This window comes from Meleagris gallopavo, chromosome 1, assembly GCF_905368555.1.
Source record: "Meleagris gallopavo chromosome 1, MGAL_WU_HG_1.1, whole genome shotgun sequence".
Taxonomy (NCBI): domain Eukaryota; kingdom Metazoa; phylum Chordata; class Aves; order Galliformes; family Phasianidae; genus Meleagris; species Meleagris gallopavo.
Genome location: NC_139404.1, coordinates 22295557 through 22318587, shown reverse-complemented (window position 1 = coordinate 22318587; position 23031 = coordinate 22295557). Strand labels below are relative to the sequence as shown.

The 23031-nt window shown below is 35.5% G+C and overlaps 1 protein-coding gene across 14 annotated transcripts in view; it reads right to left on the bottom strand.

The window, feature by feature from the left end:
- Positions 1–23031, bottom strand: part of CADPS2 (calcium dependent secretion activator 2) — a 299343-nt gene that overhangs the window by 100736 nt on the left and 175576 nt on the right. For all 14 annotated transcript variants that reach the window (XM_085218604.1, XM_085218528.1, XM_085218565.1 and 11 more), the window contains exons 9-12: positions 17451–17517; positions 11921–12029; positions 10654–10857; positions 3948–4084 (exon numbers count right to left, since the gene is read on the bottom strand). In XM_085218604.1, coding sequence (XP_085074730.1) covers positions 3948–4084; positions 10654–10857; positions 11921–12029; positions 17451–17517 — 517 coding nt within the window. The remainder of the gene's footprint in view (positions 1–3947; positions 4085–10653; positions 10858–11920; positions 12030–17450; positions 17518–23031) is intronic.

Sequence of the window (23031 nt, the reverse complement as noted above, 5' to 3'; positions counted from 1 at the left end):
TCTTGCTGAAAGGACTAAATGTCAAGAAACCATTTGCTACAAGTTTGTTCTGAGTTATCACCACCAGGAAATGCATGGTTAACAAAAACAAGGTAATACATTCACAGTCCAGTGTGGATTTGATTGTATCAAAACCTTTCTACCTGATACAAAGTTAATTAACCCTATAAAATAATCAGTTTTATTAAAGTAATTGTAAGCTGTGTGAGAACATTTGGGTAACAGTGAGACACTCTAATATCATTGATTAAAACACAGTTTCTGGACAATCGGTTCCCTATGGCTGTAATTTTAATTCGAGTGACGAAATACAATTTGACCATTTTCCTTATTCCTTAGAGAATATGCATGTACTTTTAAGAGCTTTTAAACAATCAGTAAAAACAAAACAAAACAAAACAAAGCCAGGTAGTTTATTGAAGGAGATTTTAGTAAGAGAAATATTATTAATATACCAATAGTAAATGGCAATTAGATATGCTGGGGAACTATAAAGGTTGCTCTGAAAGTAATGCCTCCTATTTATTTCCATGGAAATGACAGCAGAAGCAAGGAGTACAATAACATTACCTGATAGAGCAAATTCTCAGCTACTAAGCACTGTTTTTCAACAGTCACCACCATTAGCTGTGCACTTTCACCAGCAATGAACAAGAGCCTACATCCTGCACTCCTAAAAATCTGCATGGCTGCTCAGAATGTGTCCTGTCGTTTACGTCACTGCCTCCACACCCTTGCTTCATATGTTCTTCCATGTCAGACACCATTTGTCAGACTGCACTTTTGCTGCCATCTATTGCATGGCAACAAAATGTAATGGAATACTGGTGGGAAGCTTCAATCTCTAGTGCCATATCAACAACATCTGCCTCTGAAGTTGTGGGCCAACATAATAAAATAGGAAGCATTACTTTTGGAGCAGGGCTCCTATTTTGACAGAAGGATAATTTGGGCACAGGCTTGGTACAGTATGACCCTAGCACAGACATGAGCAATGTACAGAGACTTTTGCTTCACTAAAACAGGTATTGAGGGAATAAATACAGAGCGTAAAAAAAAGATTCTTGATGTGGAAATGGAATACAGAAGAGCCTTGGTTGCTTTGCCTTCCAATATGAGAAAAGATGCAATAGTGATCTTCCAAGAAGCAGCAAGGAGAAAAACATAAAGCTTGGAAAACCATAGCTACTGCACAGTCATCTTAAAGAACTGTTTTTCTTTGCTCTTTTCTTAATTGTGATGACATTTCTATCTTATCATCCTTTCCAAATGATTGAGAAGGACTGAGGAACACCTAAACTCAAATGTACAAATGACTCAAACAATTTTGCAAGTCATGAATTTATGACACCAATTTAGGAGATGAAGGCCGTATCTCCCCACTGCTTGTGAATACTTCTGTAAACTCAAATGTCTAATTTTTATAGAAAATAAAAGCAAAAATACTACAGGAAACTATGTTTAAAATACACTCACATCAGGTTAAGACCGTCTGCACTGTAACTTCACTAAAGGAGCTGCATAAGAACAAACTCTAAATTTTATATTCTCTCACAACTCCTGAATTAAACATACTATTGCAAATCAGAACATCTCAATCTTAGAAATCAATCATCTCATCTTCAGAAATCTGTTTCCTCCCGAGTCACATAATTAAAGTCAATTTGTCCATTGCCTTTAAAGAGCTTCAGCTGTTTCTAGAGAGAACATGTAGCTTAATTACAGCACCCACAGCAGTATTCAGTATTTTAAACTAATCTACTCATATAGCAATGGCTTATGTAATTTACATGTATGTTCACTGGAAAATAATGGTATTCTGCTGAAAGAAGAAAGAAAAGGGGATTTTAGCTGAATTTCTGCAGTAATGTGTGTCCTACCCCTACATATAGTAAACAGATTGATATTCTGACATTGCCACTGATCTCTCACCAAATTTTTATGCAAAACATGACAGACTGCTAAATAGATGCCAACTCCTGGCAATTCAAAAGCAAATGGTTCTTTGTTAAAATTTCTTGTGTTCTCATAGCAGAAAATCCTGACCGGAACACAAATTTTTCAAGAACTTATTAACTTCAGATTCTGTAGGAGAGCTGTTTTAATGTGTTCATTTTCATAGTAATATGGACCTTCCTCACCCTTGTCCAGCCCCACACCACATGTAGCAGTCACAAACACATAATTATGTGCTTCAGTTATTAGATAAATGCGTGCTTTTTATTTATTGTATCATTCCAAAAAAGTAGGCAGAAAAAACCCTCTTAGCTCCCCACTACCTAGAAGAATATAAAATTAAAGCTTAGGTCAGCTCACAGTTTAATATAGGGCTTAATATTCATTTCAAACATTTCTATCTTTTATTTTTAGAAACTGCATGTGTGATTGCTCCATATTTTCATGCAATAAAAGCACACACAATGTCTAAAAATGAAAAGAAATGAGCCGTCCAGGAAAAAATCACCACACTTCTATGTTCAAACATTCTATTGCTATCTACGTTCTCAATTTTATAATTTAAAAGGATATAGTTAAATGTGCAATTTAACAAAAAAATGATCACCCATTCTACTCATTAAAAGCTGAATTTAAAAATGAACAATAAGAAATGCATCTGCTTTATGGTTGCTATAGCACTGCGTATTTCATATAACCTCTTCTAAAAGTTCCTGATTTCAAGGTTATATTAAGTGTCTTACTATATTATTATTATAAAAAAAGATTTTGACCCCAATGCACTGTTAGAAAGCTAACCATTTTCTCTTTGAGTGCCAATTACTTTGTACAGATGTACCTTCAGGCCTCTTCTTTGATTCAGTGTGCAACCCACAGACAGAAAATGAGTCCTTTAACTTTTTCTATACATACTTATCCGGCAGTGTTTTAAAGAGGAAACAACTGTCATCAAATAATCTTTTTTTTTCTTTTCCTTTTTACACTTGAAAACAAACCTAAAAAAACCCATCATTATCTTTATAATACACGATAAGACAGAAGAATATAAGTAAAAGAGATAAAGTTATTTTTCTGTTGGGATGGTAAAGTGAAAAAAAAAAAAAAAAAAGTATGTTATGAAACATTTTAGTAAGAGTAGTAAGAGATCAGGGTATCAGACTGCATCTGGTGAAAAACAAAGCCTCCAGAAGTTACAAGGTTTGTTCCAAATGAAGACATGTAACAAATGTGTGTGTAACATGACAGAAGCCCATGAAATTGCTGCTGTTTTTCCCTGTTGAAAATGAAACCAGGAACAGCTCTTTCCTCAACTCCTAACCACACAAAGCAGAGAACTGAAAGTGCTTCAAAAAGTGAAGGGAAACTGCAGCTATAAATATAAAACATGCTATACCTGTATCTTCTCTCTTACAGGTGACTTTGAATGTGAAAAAATGTTCATTTTGGTACAGAGATTCCTCCTTACTTCTTTTTGTTCAATAATTATGTATTCCACGCTATTTTGCTCAGTAATTATAATTTGTTACATGTGACTCACACACTTGTCCATATATCTGTACTGATTGCCAATGGTTCTGCTTCCTTTCTTTTGGTGTTTTTTCTTCTTCACACCCTAGCACAGTGAAAAATCACAAGCTGGACGAAAATGTCTGACATGAGGTAACTGCATTTGTACCTTAAAATGCCTGTACAGGTGTCAGTAAATCCTACTGCAAGGGCTGTGACCGTCATTAAAACCTTCTGTTTTTATTCAGACCTCCACAGAAGACATGATAAATTTCAGCTGATAAAATCAGAGACAGTTTGGGTCTCTGCCTTCTATTGAGTGGCACAGCAGCAGTTTGCAAGTGTATAATTTTCAAATCTGAAAGCAATCGATTGGACCCTTTATTCCAACTACAACCACAGGTATTGAATGAACAAAGAAGAAAGGACTACTTTATAACAACTATTTCTCACTTCTTTATAGCTATCTTCTAGTCTATACTCACCAAACAAGAATAGGAGTCATTCAATCTGTGATCCAAGGTCTGCCTCTGAAGCAGTTGAAAGAGGAAAGCGTGGTCAAATTTGCAGGGATTAGCAGAAATAAACTCTTCCATGCCATGTTTCTGACCACGGTCTGTATCTGTACATACAAAGGAAAGAATGTGCAGAGGAATATATGTTAGTGTGCGTACAGATTTACAGATGCAAATGTAACATGGTATATAATTCTCAGTATATAATCTTGAAAAAATTGCAAAGAAACAAGTTACATAGGCAGCTGTTTGCAAGTTACTTCTTACAGAATCCTGTTTTTTATCCTGACCAATAGTATTAATTACTTTTCTACTATAATAAAAACCTGTACATTAAAACAATTTGGCAAAAATGTTCCTTTAGGGGAGCTCTACAAATGCTACGATTTACAAAACAATTCTATGAGCATAAAAAACGTGCCCTGTAATTTCTTGCGCTTGTGTGGCTCTTTCTAATTCTAGCAAAATTGCCAAATATCCTTCCCTCCATTAAAAGAAAAAAAAAGTTTATGCATTTATTTCTAGAGATAAGAAAGAACAAATTTACTGCAGATCAGAGTAGCACTCATCGAAATACTCAACATGGCTTGAAGCCTACTTCTCAAATGGCAAACTGGAGCAGAAATGAACACACAGACTTGAGCTAGGTCATTTCCAGCCTTCTTTTTGTACTCGGCTTTTAATGAGACAAACCTTAATGTAGTAATGGCAAAGAGCTCCTTCAACCTTCAAGCAAAGAGTAGTGAAAAAGGGAGCAGCATTTTTGTGTAAATACATTGAGAAAACATACCATCCCAAATGGCACTTCAATCAAAGGCCCAAATTTATTGTTCTTCACAGATTGCATCTTTCAACGCCTTTAAACCCCGCGGGTTTATCAAAAGAGAAGCTCTAGTGATTGCTTTCATTAAAGCTATGTTTTGTCAAAGTCCTCAATGTGAATTATCTATCAAGTATGGACAGAAAAAGCCTTACAGTGCCCAAAAGGACTAGTTATGTATTAGCACATTAGCCGTCTTGGTTTGTATAGACTGTATTGGGGTGAACACTCTTATCAACTTAAAAATTGACTTCCCCTTTCAATTGTCTATGTTCTTTGTTCCTTTAAATTCAAACCTAGATCTTTTTATATTCGTTACTAGAAAAGTACAGATCTAAGTGTATCCTAAATGCAATTTTGAAAACCTGCATAGTACAAACCTAAAATTTCTAAAGAAAAGGAGACAAAAGTTTATTGATTAAACCCAATTATATAGCCAGGTTCATAATAAAACTCAATATTGATCTGCGGGCATGATGCTAACATAATCAGTCACATTTAGAAATTTAGCCCCAGATTATATTGATCCATGTCAAGTCCAACTTTCAGCTGTATTTGTGGATGGGAGAATTATTTAATTCAAGCTGAAGGATCTGCAGCATCACATCTTAGAAAGATGCAGAAACTAATTCATATCACTTGGCTTTGCATTGTCAAAGCAAGAGTCACATCCATGTGACAGATTTCACCAAGGTGAATGTTGCAAATAAACAATATGACAATACATTGATGGTGTAAGGTATGAAGCTATCATCCCAGAGAAATAACAGCATGTATTTTTAATGGTTAAAGGATCGGTAGCTTATGCAATTACACAGATTAACAACATTTCCATTAGTGTTAGACTAGCCTATCTTCAATAACAAACTTAGGTCATATTTTTGACACAGATGCAGGAAGTGCTCTCTCTTAATTAGAACAATTTAAATATATTAAAATACCTGAATTCGAAGATAAAGTGGTATCAACACAACTACATTACTGAAGGTACTTAACTACAATGTGAAAATATCCATAGATTCCAAAATGATACCCACACACCTAAAAGATTCCCAGCACAAATCTGTGTGACTGTTTTCCATATTTCTTACAAGCTTTCCATCTTATACGGATAATCCGATTTATTGATTCATTATTTAAAAGAAGGCAAATCATAGAAAAGAAAAAGGATTCATATTTACTACTGGCAGCGATCTGCACAAATTAAACACAACTAAATCTTTCTTAATTTAAATGGCTTTAATTTTTTTTTTCCTGTGGTTACTGCACATATATAAAAGATTCTCCTTTACAGAAGGAATTTTTTTTTGTAAATATTGAAAAGAAATTAAATCTTTTGAAATCAGACTGGATGTTGAAAAAGAAACAGACAGCATTCTGGTATTGATATCTAGTTGATCTGAATACATAAAGCAACCTACTGAATACAACATGGCTTCTGAAAGCAGAATTTTCTCTTAGATAATTTGGGCAAAATAAACAAAATACTTATTTTTTAAAAAATTTGCATGTTATATGTAATTCTACAGAAAGATCCACAACTGATTCCCATCATTTGGTGAATTAAACAGAACAAATAACAATGTCAAACATTAACAGAATGTCTGATACTAAATTTAGTCTAACAATAGAAAAAGTAATTTAAAACTTACCTTTATTGGCTGAGGAAAGCAAGAAATAATGGAAAAATAAATCTAAAGTAATATTTACATCTTATTTTACTATTATGATATATATATACAAAAGAATGTTCCATCTTTTTGAAATAAAATTGATTTTTAAATAGATTACAAGCTTAAATAATTATAAAGAATTAATAAATGTTATAGGAATGTGATTTAAAAATGGCTCGAATAACTGGATTTTTCAGATTCCTATGAGCTACACTTATCCTGTTCAGACGACGATCAAAGGCAAAAGCCGTCAAGAATGCTATTTTGTGATATACAGTTAAGAAAAAATACATTTCCATCTTCTTCTGAACATCCTCTCAGCCTTGAGAAATATCAGAAAGGAGAAATGGGAAGAACTCTGGGACAGTAATACTTCTGCTTTTTAGCAATTAACTCTCGTCTCTTGTTGATGAATTTGCTGTCCTGCTTTCAGTTTCCTCTAACTCAAACTCATAGTGTTGGCTGATACTTCCATATTATATGGTAAAATCCAGGCTACGCATTATTTCACAGTTTGGAAGCTGTTAGCCCCAAAAAACTAACGAACCTAGTTTTTGTTGTTTGTTGTTGTTGTTGTTGTTTTTTTTTTTTTGTAGATCAGGGTAGATCAAATATCTTTGTTAAAACCACTAACAAAACTTTGTTAAAACAACTAACAAAAATTATTGTCTACTTTTCAGTAAACCCTTGGCTGTTCTTTTAGACAAGCATATTCAGTTTAGCAGAACAGAATTCTGAAGATGCCTTTTGCAGTCTTTGCAAGAAAATTCCACTTTTAGACCAGATACAAATGTGATAAAAAAAAATCATCACATCCTCACTGAATCAATGAAGTTGAGAGAATTAGGACTGAATTAGAACCAAGAACTCCATGTTCTTATAGCACATGTTTAGATGAGTGGTTCCTATTGATGAACAAATTATCATGTACCATCTCTGTCCTCTTCCAGCCCAGAAGCAAACACAGTTTTCTGTAGCATTTACTCTGTTCTAAGGTGATCTGCGAGAATTGGCCTTGTGAAATGTGACCTCTTCCATGTGGCTCCCAGTGAGTTTTAGCATTGTGGAACCAGTTTGAACCAATTCTGGCAGGCAGGAAAGCTGACAGAAAAGGAAACCTGGTACTGGTTGAATGAAGTTGCACGTGCTCAATGAAAAAGACAGTGGCAACACATGCATTACGTTACTTCAAATGCCACTCCATACAGAGAGTGGCAGCTGATGCTGGAAGCATTTCAAATTCCGACCATTCACTAAGACTCCAAAGCACTGCATGCCTAGAAATACAGGCCAAAGAGGGAATCCCTGACCCCCAGAACCTTATCATTTACATACCAGACAATAAAATAACAGACCAAAAGTGGAAGAATAAGAGAAAGCAGACTGGCAAATAAGGCTGGAGCATGAGGCTGGAGATAGCACAGCGATTAATTACCACTATTTTGCTGAAGGACAGATTTGAGGAGGATACAAGATAATTTTCATAAGTTTTTGAGTAGCATGGTGGAGAGGATGAAGGTGACTTATTGACTTATTGACTGCCTAATGAATGAGTGGTGGAGGCTGGTTTCTAGAAAGGAGATGGGAGTAGTTGGAGACAAGGGGGACAGGGACAGGAAGGCGAATGGGAGGAACATGCAGGGAGAATGGAGATATTCCACGCTTACAATTGCAAGTATATGGTGGATATAAAGATGCAAAACCTGCTGAGAAAACTGTAAAATGTGAAGATACCTTTTACATATTTGTATTAAAATGATTGAATAAACTGAACATACACACAGAAACAGCTCAAAACTGTTTTGCAGGAATTGCTTTACAAGCACACTACCAAGCATTCAAAAACTGAGCAATTACACCATAAGATTAAGCAACAGTATTTCTTGTGTGCACTTATTGTGATACCAGTACCTTAATACTCATCACAGAGTCCTTGATACAATCAGTCCAAAGATTCAGAGCAATAAAATTTAAAAGAAATATGAAATTCATCATTTTGGGTCTCATTTATTAGCGTACCATCAAACAAGAAAGAGAATTGCAATGGTACTTATTATTGGTTTATCCAAATAGATTGAAAATGTCAATCTTATACTTCCACAACTAATCTCAAAGCTTCATTTGACAAATTGCCTGCTCTAACTTGTTGATTGCACTACAATGAATGCTCGACAAGGATGATTTAATTGTCCACATAATCTTCCTCTGTGATGTGCCTTTGGTCAGGTGGATGTTTCATTTGGAAATCTCTTCAACTTTCCTGTCTTTGGTTTGATGTTTTGTGATACCAATTTATGCCTTTATGTTTGACTGACTTTACTACTTCCTTGGGACTTAATAAGTCAAATTTTATGTTTTATACATAGGATTTAAACAACATTTTTATAACAACTGTTATAAATGGTCTCTCTGAAATCTCAAATGAATTTTATCTATTTTCTGATGTTTTGATAAGTGACATTAATCCAAAAGAGAGATGAGGAAAATTATCTACCGCAAATCAAATGCTTATTCATCTAACTTCTTTTTCCATTTTCTCTCTTTTCTTCCCTGAAGATATTTTCACTCTGAATTCACGGTGGTGTAGGATGAGAATGATGTTTGGCTTTCTGCTGCCTCATTAAAATGTTACAATCCCCTTATGGGTCTTTATAATCCCCTTACTTGGTCTTTATGGCCAAGCTATTAACAGCAGTCGTTGCTCCATCAGCTTCTCTAACTGTATGAATACATGTCCTAAATATGCCCATTATATTCTTTATCAGGATCAGAAATTTTGTCTCTGGAAAAATGATTTTAGTATATCAAACTTGCAATTGTACTTGTTTCTTTCTATACCTTTCTTTTCAGTGTTTCCTAGTTGCATCCACCTTCAGGTAAACACTGTGTCCACGAAAAAAAGCAACTCCTTGGTAATTCTCCAGCAGATGTATATGACGTAGAAACATTAGGAGGTGAACACAGTCATCTCCCAGTACCCAGCTTATGGTCAGTTCATTGGAAGGTGAGTGGATGCATTTCTAAGCTGTTGCCCCATCTTTGCTTTTGCAGTGTTGCTTACATTGTACAACATACTTCACCTTAAAAATGTCCTCCAACGTGTGGTTATTTCAATCTTCAAAATCAGCTCACATTAAAAATTCAACAGATACCAGTGCTTTTGTGAGATGAAACAAGCTTTAAGTGTTCTTTACAGCTCTGTCAGGTTTTTGAATACTCACTGCTCGGTGTCACTAGCAAATTTTACTGTCTTCTAATAGTGTAATGATAAAAGACTACAGTACGAATAGAAGAATATGAGACCAAGTCACAGAGGACAACTATTTTGAGTCAACTGCCAAAGACTTCAGATTTCAAACCAGCTTCAATCTCAAAAATGCCTCCTCTCTTTCACTTTATGTATAAGGATTATTGGATACAGTCATGTTAAATGTTGTTAACACTTAATCGGTATTAAAAAATGCTTGATTTTTTTTTAGTTTTCTAGGATAGAAAAGTTGCTCTTTTCAGCTCCTGAAACAATAAAATCATATATGCTCCCTATACCTTCATGACCTAATACTTTCAAATAGATTAGAGAAAAATTTCAAGCTATTAATATTTGTTACCTACCTTAATTCTCTTTAAAACAATATTTTTCTGAAAGAAAGATGAGGAAAACTTAAACTCGACTTATTTATTTTTAAATTGTTATATGTAGTGTATTATTATACTGAAAAGTATAAAAATCTAGTGGCACATCTAGTGTCTTTCAACTCACAGTGTACTGCCTACATTTCAATTTTTAGACAACTAATATATAAAATCTATGATAAACCTGATCTAAATCTATAAAATCCTGAGAATAAATTGATGTTTTTCTATTCCACACTACACTGCCTGACTACTGAAAAATATAATATACACTAAACACCATCTCCATGGTAATATGTGGGTCAACTGTAATGAATACAAAGCTAATTGTCGCATTTTCATGGATTATAATAAAAATAATGACCTCCAAGTCAGGATTTCCCTGGCTGGTAACAATAATTTGAGTTAAAGAGCTTCTGGATAACAACAAATTGCTTGGCAAATTTCCCCAGTGAATGAGTTCTACTTAATTAAACTTCATTGAAGAAGCCTGTACTTATTTTAGCAAGTAAAATCAAACCAAAGCCACACAAAAAAGAAAGCAACTTACAGAGTGGGGATATATCTGCACTGACATCTCCTCCTTTAGGGTTCATCTTCTGAGCTTGACTTGCAGGAACAGGCTTATATGATTGACCTGTGGCTCTGTACATTGCTTGAACCCAGAGTATTCTATCCTGCTCATCGTCACTGGCAAATATTACAGAATCTCCTTCTTTAACAGCATTGAAAAACATTCGACCACCCTGAAGACCTGAAGCATGAAAGAAGGAAGGTAATCTTAGTGAGTTACTTCTAGATCATCAAGGTTTATAGCATGAGTTAACTGATTTTTGTGTGTGTGTGTTTGTGTAGGGGGTGTGTGTTAGATCATTTTATAGGTATTAATGACTGAGAAATAAGATAAAATCTAGAATGAGAGGGATTAAATGATAATATATGTATATTATCACTATTCCATTTCTAATTCAATTCCCATTTATTTCTTACTCATCTCTGTGTCATATGCTATTTTGTATTTCTCCAACATATTCTCCGTCAGGGCACCAGTTTCATAGATGGAAGTTTACTTTATCTCTTCCTTAACAGAAGCAACTCCATACCTTTTCTCAATCTTTCTGTTCCTTCTTTAGTACCTTTATTCATGCAAGTACTTTATTCTTTGAGTACATAACCAGAACAGCACACAAGATTCCGTGTGGTTGCACCAGGAATTTTTTGTGACATAACACTGCATTGATTTTCCAAATATCTTCTAAGCATTTGATAGGCTTTTAAGTTATTCTGAACAGTAAGCCAATGTTTTCAAAGACCAATATTCAATTTATTAGAAGTCTCTTAAATTCATAATCCTCCGATGTTTAGGTACAACAGAATCCCTTTTATTTACATGAGTAACTTCAACTTCCTTCTGCTGTAATATTACTAAATTTGGCTGTTTTTTTCTACTATCTGCAATTTTATTATTTTATTACTCTGCAACCGACGTCATCAATTATCTTTTCCAAATAATTTCAAAATATGATTCTACCATCAAAACCACAGTTAAAAAGGAAGGACTGACCAGAATTAGTAATTTTTCATTAATTTGTCATTATATAGCCCTACAACATCTCAGGTAACACTAGTGTTTCTTCTGACAGCAAGCTTCTTTCTAAACTCAAGATTTTTCACTCTAGAAAATCTTAAAATCTTTAGATGCAGAAAAAAATAGCCTTTGTGATTTTCAGTACTAGATCAAACTAGTAATAATAATAAATAAAATCAATTTAGATGTTTTACACAAACATATCGTACTTCACAATGATGAAAAATACCTGTGTGAGGAGCTGTATAATCCACAGTGTATCCTTCCAGTTGCATCAGTTCCTGAGGTTCAGACTTCTTTTCTCTGTAACTGCACATTGCAAATGTGTATTGGCTAACCTGAATAAGACAAGAATTCTTATTTGCTCAATTCCTTTCCAGAGCTAATATTTCACAATAACGTACACTGCTTAAATTAGATCTCAGTTGCAGTAAAGAAATAAAACATATTTGTACTTTTTTCCCGCTTCCTGCTGAATGGAAAGAAAAAAAACCCATAAACACATCTCTTTGCAGCCTTCTGAAATACAATATATTGTAGGCTGTTGTTTTGTGAACAACTGAAAGGAATCAAACTAAGTTCTGCCAGGAAAAATACTTGGTACTAAAGAAACTGCTCATTCTACTGCGTGAGAAAAAAAAGGTCCTGTATTTCAAGAACTTTATTTTACATATAAAAATAATCTCTGCAGAAGGACTGCCACAAGTGCAGCTGGAAAGACAAACATGTAACTGACCAGTTTGATATTGAACCTTCAGTTTGCTTTTGTAAAGCCTAATATCTGCATCTTCTGCACCTCTGTCATCCTAAACCTCTGTCATCTCCAGGTTGCTTAGCTGTTTGTGTACAGTACTGCATTCTGTAACAATATCAGTTACTTCTGATTGAGTGCAACAGAAAAAACAAAACAAAACAAAAACCAAACAATAAAAAGAGGATTTTCCACCTCAACATTTAAGACTCCATAGAGAGATAAGAAAGAAATAAGGAGAACTGAGGAAAACGTTTTTGGAAATATTTGGAGAGGAATCTAACAGCTGGGGGAGGAACAGCAGTCATTGGCAAAAAATTGAAATGTTGCCAACCTTGAAGAGCTGGAAAGACTAAGAAGAGGTGACCAGAAAAAAAGAGCCTGAGAATCTGCAAACACTAGAAGCTTAAAGGAAGTTAAATTACACAGGCCTGTGAAACTCTTGTCTCCAGGAACTGCAGGATGTCTGGCCATGTGACTTGTTTTGAACTATTATATCACCTCTTAGATCTGCAAAATTTTGCAAGGATAGAAGCTTGTCTAACAGACGCTGGAGTGTCCTCTGCTTAGTTGTTCACTGCTTAGCTAACGGCTCTCTAGATCTATAGCTCTGGCAACAACTTCAGGAATGATTCTTTTTGACATAAAACAGCTGATTTCAGCTTCACTAGTTGGCACTGTACCTGCACACTAATCCACCTCAACATCCATTGACTTCAACTACCACCAACTGAAGGACTTCTGACTCTTTAAAAAAGACTGAGATATTTACGGAAAATAAGAAGGTATGAGATCATTATCTGCATAATGCTCCTCTGAAAATAGTGTGCCATTTTAAGTATTTGAGCTATTTAGTAAAATTCATTTAGAGAATGCCAAAGAAAACAGGATTATGCCACAGGACAAGGCCTGGTAGTCAGGGCCTGACCCAGGCCCAGTGACCAGCAGGGGAGTCAAGAGGCAGCAGGACAGCCCAGGACCCTGAGCACCAGTCAGCTCTCTGGGGATAGGGATGGTACAGGCTGGGCCAGGCTGTAGCCTCTTCAGGGTCCATGGATAGGATGGACAGGGTTATGGGGAGCTGGAGACTGGCCCACTGGGCTTGGGAATGATGCCTGGGTGTTGAAATTGTGGCCTGGGAGCTGAATATGATGGCCTGTGTTGTGGGCAGGGTAGGGGCAGTCCCTAAGGCATGGGGTCATTAGTACCTTCAGGGTCGTGACACAGGTTCAGCCCAACCAGTGTCATTCTATCTAGGTCCAGTAGCACTATCACCACCAGTACTGCTTGGTATTTCCCTGTTTATATTCCTAAGAATGATATCATGCAAAATCACAGAGAAAACACTAGGTAGTCACACACCTCTAAACCCTCTGCAGCTATCACTGCCATTAATGTCAGCTCCTTCCTCCCTTGCTGACTGATTTCATTTTTGATTCCTGACGCTGCAGTAAAGCCCTTTTTCAAATTATCCTTTTTGGTCAAATGAAATAACTTGGCAGACACATCATCCACATTTTCTTGTCAACAACTGTATATAACCATATTATATGGACACACTGAGCTTTCAAAAATGAAGCCTGCACATAGTTATTATTGAAGTGCATTGGAATCCCATTTTTTCAGATTTTCTTCTCTACTGCATGATTTAAGGATCAGTTTGTGGAAAATCTGGCTATATGGCTCTGCTGATTTTTAATCTTACCACTATTATAGATTACAAGGTTGTTGGTTTTACTTTTAAAAACATATTTCAAATGTGTTTTTCTTTTTTTAAAACAATTTACTAAGAAATATTGATATCAAAGAAGCTTACAGTTCATCAAGATATCTGAAAGTCTCTCAGCCAAAGAAACAAATAGAAAAAACTCTAGAAAAAAACTGCTGGGGAAAAAAGTTCTGACAAAATAAAGAAATACAGGACTTGCCTCTGCTGCTTACATTTAGAACCTCATAAACTCTCTTCCTTATTGTTAACTGTGGCTACATGTAGATATTACAGGGGAACCAGCAGAAACAACTTTTTTTTTTTTAATAGATCTGTGTCTGGCTGCATGTATATTTCTAGTAGTTAATGAAGCTGTATGTTAGAAGTCAGCAAATTATTATCTTCATGGGATAACGGATATGCATAATTGTAGCAAAAAATACAGAACACATTTTCAAACATAATCAAGCCACTTTCTTAAATAGTAATGCTTTACAAGAGAAGAGGAAATCTACTTCCTATAATTGCATTTACCTGAATTTCATAATTTTCCAGGAATCAAAACTCCTAATTTTCAGATGTTTTACCCAATTTATAACAAAGTGGGAAGCTGAAAACAAACCTGTGCATTCATGATGCACAGAGACAGGCAGCAATCTGAAAATGACTTCTGAGCAGTGGCGCTAGGGGATGCCCCCTCTGTGCAGAAAGACTGTTCAGTGTGCCAGGAGGAACTCTCACTGCAAACCAAGTGGCTGACTCTGGTGCCTGCTACAGGATAAATGGGCAGCCCATTTCAGGAGTTCATCTGCTTGGACTAGCCCACATATCTGGGCCGTTTAGAAAACAATTATCTATTAAACATATAACTTTTCAAATATTACAAAAAAGGAAATTAAAGTGACAAATTAATCTGATTTTATATTACTGAAGATTATTATCAGTGGACAAAGTAAAACACAGCACAACCAGCTGAAGTTTCTTACCTACCATGTTATATCCCTGTCTTTTTCTAGTTTAAAATGAACAGCCATTTAGAGAAATGATTGGATCATAAAAGGAAGAAAAGCAAATACAGTGAGGAGGATTTTATTTCCAGACTCTGTAACCCTTCTCTAACATCAAATTGTTCTTTCACACATCACTACTAATTTTTAATACATATAGCAATAACAAAGATGCACATTACGCACTCTCCTGAAAAAATCAACATTACTCATCTAGTTTCACACCCCTAGTTAATTTTCCAAAGCATGCGTAAATCATATTGATAGCTTCTGTCTTACAACTGAATTTCATGGCCTTAATATTTACCAACAGAAGCTAAAAACTGATGTACAGAGGAAGAATCATCAATAAATCAATGATATATCAATACAACAGACTGATATTCACTACTGAATATTTATTTCACAGGTATTGACTTCAGCTTATTGTCAGTGTGTGTGTAGTGTAGACTATATAAATGAAACAGATCTGCCTGGACAGTAAATATTGATTTAACGCAGTTCTTTTCATACAGCCTTATCGAGTTGGTAGGTGCTTTAAAATGACATAGATGACCAAATCCCATCACAGTTGGAAAATTCCCATAATATTCTTCTCTTCCAGTACTTCAATTCCAGCACAGGAAGTAGAAGACAGCCAAAATACACTTGGATGTTCTCCATGTCACACACAAAAACATGGGTCTCTTAGGTGTGTGCCTCATTAATACTCAGGTGGCACCTGTGGTTTGGAGGGAGAGGACAAGGTCTTTCTTTTTGTGAAAGGGAGGATGTGGAGTAGGAGGAGTGTGAAATAAGGGTATAAAGGACAGGAGAGCACTCCAGTCTTTCCTTTTTCCTTCCAAAATAACTTCAAGAAGTTATTTTGTCTTCACATCTGTCCCTTAGCAGCTATCCTATACAGAGAGCTTCACAGCCTTCGCAAATCTCACTAAAGTCACAAGAATTTCTCATCTTACTCAGAAAATCTGTACACAAAAAATCTTGGTAAGATCAGGATCAAAAATTACTTTCTGATCCTTTTAAACTTTATAACCATTACTCAAATAATTATCATAAATTAACATGGCCTCAAGTCGTGCCAGGGGAGATTCAGGTTGGGCATTATGAAAAACTCTGAAAGAACGGTCAGGCACTGGAACGGGCTGCTCAAGGGCATGGTGGAATCACTGTCGCTAGAGGTGCTCAAGAAACATTTAGATGTTGTACTGAGGGACATGGTTGAGTGGGAAATATTGCTGATAGGTGGACAATTGGATGGGATGGTCTTGAAGGTCTTTTCCAATCTTGATGGTTCTGATTCTGTGATCAATATCCAAGCCAATTCCCATGCAGCCAGGGAGAACACAAAAACATCAAGCTTTGCAAGAATAAGTTGCAAACACATTCAGCTTTTAGCTTTACTTTGTTAAAGATCTTCATGATTTAGGAGAAGGAAAGAGACTAGCAGACTATGACTTGACAGAATGGTAGAAAAAAAGAGTCAGGCTTTCTATAAAGCAGTCTTAGAAGCCTTCATTCCTGTTAACAGACATCATCCTTTGTATAATATTATGGGAGACTAACACTTGAACATTTTTCTGACAGCAAAATAAAGGGCACATGGAAGAACACTGTCTAAAAGAACATCAAAATTCTAATTGCCATCTGAAGACAAGTACAAACAGAAAATATTCACTTTTCCAAAGATTCTCAGAAGTTGTTTATTTCTCAATTTTTACAACTCAAATAAAATCCCAATGTATTAGTCTCATGTTAATGTTGATGTTCATTAGCATGTGAAAACACAGCTCAAGGTCTGGACTAAAGGTTATGAACTATCAGTCCAGCATATTTTTGTGGCCAAGAAAAAATCCTGCACTAGAGTTTCTATGACCAGTAAATAAAACAATTAATTTTAAATGCAGGAAATTCTTGATGAGACTCAATAAAGGAAAAAGTACAATCCACTTAAAAAACATAACTATTTATGTTAAATTGAATGTTGATAGAAAGTCATTGGTAGAATATATTAAGGTTGCAACAATTTTATTCAGAAATTTCTAGGCTTCACTTGAAACATTTCTCAGTGTAGGGACTGATTTATATAAATAATACTTTATATATATATAAAACTTAGTGACATTTCTGTTTACTACAAATGTGTGCATAAAAAAATACATATATTCTGGGAAGTTTGTATCTCATAAGAGGCTTGGAATTAGCGATGAACATAGAGACTTGTAAATGGCTCCAGACAGAATACATATGAGAATAAATACGTTTTAATGAAATTTCATGGCAGTCTACTAACCTGAACAAGCACAAAGTAGCGCTTTTTCCACCGCTTCCACACCTTTTGTCCAAGAGCATACAAATATCTGGAAAGGAAATAATAAGGAGAATAGTTTTTTTCTATTAATACTAAGCATGATATTAGGAGGATGCAACACTTACAAGTGTATTCACCATACCTACCAAGATTCTTCTCATTGTTACATGACTGTGACAGCAATGTGATTTTTTGTGACTTTTTTTTTTCCTGTTTCACTCACAGTTAGCCTTTTAATAATAAAACCAAAATGCAGAAACAAATGATCTTCTGTGTAAGACTAACCTGCTCATCACTTACATTTTACCAGTTGCCTATGAAAAATAGCTTGAAGTAGAATAATTTTAGTTCCACCAAAATATTGAATATTAGAAAAGTTAAGCTCCCCAGCAGTTTTTTGGTGCTTAGTTTCCATAGATTTCCCAGTGTTTCTCTAGTCTATGAGAAGCCTATCACAGTGTCAGCTTGAGAAAATGCTTAAATAAAATGTTAGCGAACAGGATTCTTATTTTTTCCAGAATAAGTTTCTAGTTTCCTAAACATACTATAAGAACTTGTAGATATTAAAAAAACAGTTCTCATTATCTTGGCAATTTCTAGGCTACAACAATACAACCAGGAACACTGAACAGTGGTAAGATAAAACCAAATATGCTGATACTGTTTGATGACAGAGGAAGCATGCAGATGCACCAAGTTTTATAGCACAATAATATATATTTTTTTCTGCCATTATGGTCACGTTGCACTATTATTAATGAAAGCAAGGGAAAAGGATGGGCAGTGGACTTGTTAGAAAGGGTCTATGAGTAGTAAAGACAAGCTGCTTAAAGGGATATGAGACATCTCTTCAGGCTGGCCAATCTCACTGAAGTGCATCTAGCACAACTAGGTGGGCAAAAGGCAGACTCATATTGTTATCAATGAACATCCTGTATTATGGAAAAGTTATGATGACCACAATTGGAGCTGGTTGGTGGGATGGTTGTGGGTGGACTGGTCTACTTTTGAAAGTCATTTGGAGCTCTGCTGACTTGAGATATTGAACTCAGTGTCAAAAAACAGAGCAATCAGCCAACTGCTTGCATGAGACACATGAGTAAGATGCAGGCAAAACCTGTTTTATATCTGTCCTGGGCATATAATCCAACACATTCTTCCCTGCTTTAGACACCACAGAGAAAGAACAAACTTTTATTTAACGTGAATGTTCAGCATAATGCTTCTCATTAACTATGGTGGTTTCTCAGGTTAATTAATGTCTTCCTCATTGCTGTGACACAGACATTTTGTCCTATGTAGTTTTCCTATAAGAAATACCAGACATGGTTCTGCAGTACAGGTAGAACTGTCACAAGTTACACCAAATTCATAATCATAAAAAAGAAAGGATACAAAAAAGAAAACCCCACAAAAAAAACCAACAAAACAATGTGCACTTATTATTCCTCCTATAAGCTGGAAGTGATTTCGTTTCCAGTTAAGATGTTAAATAACATCTTTCTTGGGAAACAAAGGACAGGAACAGTAACAACATTAATATGAGCTGTTCTTAGATAGGGTTAGGTAACGAAGAAAAGAGCGCTCATGACGCAAAGCTGGGATTTGGTACAGAAGTTCACAGTGTTATGGCACTTCATTTTGTAAATTATTATAAACTCACAGCTATAACCTTATGTTACTAATTCCTCTGCCAATGCCAGCTCTAGCAGGGACAGTATTTTCTGGTGAAGAAAGTTTCAATCATTTACAGGGGATATATCCAATGCCCATTTCAAGCGTACAAGCTCCTGAAATATCAGGAGACCAACACTTTAATTTAAATCTCAGGTTTATACCCAGAAGGAACCAAATTCCTAGACTCCTAAATCCTATTCGAGATTCTCTTTTTTACTAAATTAAATGGGAAACAAAGGACCTAAGAAAGCTGTTAAATTTGGACACCAATATCTAGGATCCGTAGAAACTGCAGTTCATGTATAGAAAAGTCTAGAAAAGGTAGTTCACAGAATTAAATTAAACTTAAGTGTCACAACTAGAGCAGAAAATGAAGAGGTTAACAGATTCAGAGGTAAACTAAGTCCCATATCTAAGTTTAAGAATATTTTAAGATGAGAAGTTGCATCTTTTTTCACAGGTCTCGGTTAAATATCACACAGCACAGCAGCCGCTCGTAGTCAAAAATGCAGGGAGTTGCAGCTTGCTATTTCTCTACCTGTATGAGTATCCATATTCACCTACAGTCTTGCTCACTTTCTCCAGCCAAAAGAGAATGCAAAAGATGCATAGCATTGTTTGTTCCGATTATTCTAAATACCCTCAGTGCCAGAGCAGAGCAGCTGCCATTTCTTTAGATGCTGTGTCTGTCTCTACATGCCACACCAAGAAGCAGCTGATACTCAGAAGTAGCCAATGGTGTATTCCTAAAAATTAATCACATAATTTGCTACAATTTTCCTGTCTTTAATTCATGTTATAAAGTTGGGACCATCAAAAATAGTTTTTTAATTACTACAGTTAAGCCATACACCAAGAAGAAAGACGTGGAGATGATTTTCCTCTATCTGAGCTCTAGGATAGTAATTGCTTATTACTAAAAGAAAATGTTTTTTGTTTTGTTTTTGTTTTGTTTTGTTAACAGACCATGTTTTTCAGCTTTTTCAATGAGTTAACTGACAAGATGTTGGAAAGGATGGTTTTCTGATGTCCATAGCAATATGTAAATACTTTCATTCTGTAAAAAAAACCCAACACATTCATATTGTAATACGTACGTATACGTAACACCTATAATGGTATAAGCAAACATTAGAAAGTATACTGTTTGTATGTACATGCTTGGTTGTCTTACTTTTTCAATGTTCATATTACTCACACAGTTACCAGTAATTTAAGACCATTATATCTGCTTTTCTGCAGCACAGAGAAAATAGGACCTTATTTGTATATGTTGAGTCACGAATTGCTACACCAATGTAAAGGTTTTAAAACCATTTTTCAGACACTATTAATATTCAACCAAGTGTGCAAACCATGCGCTCACCTTCCAAAGACTTACGCTGTAGAAAACAATCCTACAGTTTTTGTTTTTTGAACATGATTTAATATTGCCTTCTTTCGTGTCCCTCACTCACAAATCAAAAAGTAACATTCTGATTAAGACGCAGATTTATCTGATCATACTTCACAGTACTTGCACTACCACAGAAAATAAGTGTCTAATATTTAAAGTTCATATTTTCTGGGAAATAAAAAAACCAATACTGTTGCTACAGCCAAAGACACTTGGATAACAATGTTTTCTATGCCAACTTCTCTCTGTCAGTATCACTTGTTACTCAGGAAGTAGAATAGGTAAAATCAAACAGAACAATCTCTGAACAGAACACATTTTCTTATCAAAATCTGACCATCTTAAATATGTAAGAGTTGAATATTTTTCAAAGTGCATTTCCTTGTGTTCCAAAAATTCAAAACCACGTCACTAAATATTATCATTCAGTTTCAATTAAGTGGTGGCGTAGACAGGAAAGAAGACGGCAGCTTATTTGCTCTACGCCCACACTGAAAGAGTGCAGGGTTTTACTTTCTGATGAAAAAATCAGCGCTAATGAAAAGCTGAAAAACATAATTGAGTGTGGAATACTGGAGCTATTCACTGCTGGAGAAACGAGAAAGGACTTATTACTTCTACAGAGATCATTTTTAGACGAGCCTTTTTATTCCAAGGAATGAAGCAATCTATCTACATCTTGAATGATAAATTCTCTACCTGTAAAAAGCTTCATTTATCACAAACAATGAAAAAAATATAGAAAGAAAAATCAATAAGCGTAGCAGTTTAGTCCAGCAAAGGCCTTTCTTAAAGAGAAACCTCAGTCAAGGTTGAAAGAGCAATTAATGCAGTCTCAAAAATCTGGGCCATTCTGATAGAGTTCGGTTAACATGTGGCAGAAGTAATCATCCACTTGTGAAAATGATTTTCAGTTCATTCTCAAACACCTTTCAGACACTCATGATCCCATTTAGCTGACAACAATACAGGCTATCTGTGGGCATCATTGCATTCAATGTGAGAACCAATGGGGACCAAATGCCCACAGGCACTTTCAGTCATCCCTGCACGCCTGCATAAAAGGAATCTTCCTTGCACCGCATTCCTTCTTTTATTTAACCCCACAAGATTAAGCCATTTTTTGCCTTCAGTTGAGGACGAGAGAGAAAACTGATTCAAGACAACAATATGACCTGGGTCATAAGAAACCTAGCAGTAAACATTCTCGGATTCATTTTAGTACCTTCTGTGCTCTTGAGAAAGAGAACTAAATAAGCCTTCAACAGATAGAATGAAAAAAAATCAGCCTAAACTTCTATTGTAATTATGATTGCTAAGGATATAGAAAACTTGAAGAATGTCAAGTAATACAAACACCCCAACCACAGCAAACAGTTCCATTTATTCCAATGAGCAAGATACTCATAATATGAATAGAAAAATGAGCTTTTTTTTTTTTTTTCCTCCTAAACAACTTCTCTCTTACAGTATAAATGGATATAGATATGCTGGAAAATCAGATATCCCTAGATTCTTTCACAGTGATAACTCAATGCACTCTAAAGAGCTTCAGCATTTGTGAATATGCATACCAGTACTTAAGGAGCCTGCAAAGTAACTGCAATGGCAACTTGAGAATTACTGATCCGGTTCATGTCATATCATGAAATATGCTTGGTATGAAAAGGGAGAATGTTTATCAAGACAAAAAAATATCCTTTAGCCTTGAGAGAATTCCAGGTAACAAAAGAATGATACTGTTCAAACACAATGCAGGAAGTGCTCTAATTCTGCAGTAATATAATTGTAATGTAAACAGGAATACAGCACAACTGCGGGACACCCACTCTCTGTATTTTTTTTTAATGAGGTTTCCTTTTGAGCAGAGCTATCCTGATCCCAGGGACCAAATAACAGTGGTTGCAACATATGTGGGGCAGCCCTGGGGCTCATCTCTTGGTTTAATTTACTCTAAAAAGATTGCAGTTTATGAACACAAAGTGCTCCATGTTTCTCCAGGGTAAGAGGAAACAAGTAAGAGATTGGTTTTAAAAGTGACAAACTGAATTTAGATTCTTCTAGTAGGTGCACTAGAAAAAAGTTTCAATTGCACTTCGCTCCCTTTAGCATCTGGTTGTGTTGTATCAGAAGTTGTTTAAATTGCCAGGTCTTTAATCAACTCATCCTGAGCATCCAAAAGCATCTGGGCATCCAGCCCGGACACCTCTCCATCTCACTGCAAGTACATAACACTGCAATTAGATAGAAAAAATGGTGACCTTTTTTTGCAGACAGGCAGTGATATTATTTATGATCTAAATGGCTAAGGACCTGCTAATATGAAAAATCTACTTTTGTTGCTAGGTCATATACTGCCACTGATGGAATCAGTTAAAACACCCTGGTTCAGTGTCACACTGGTATAAAAAAAAAAAAAAAAATCAATGAACTAAGCTGCCAACTGATGCAATTCCAATTCTGGCGACTCTGTGTTGAAAGTAGTCCACT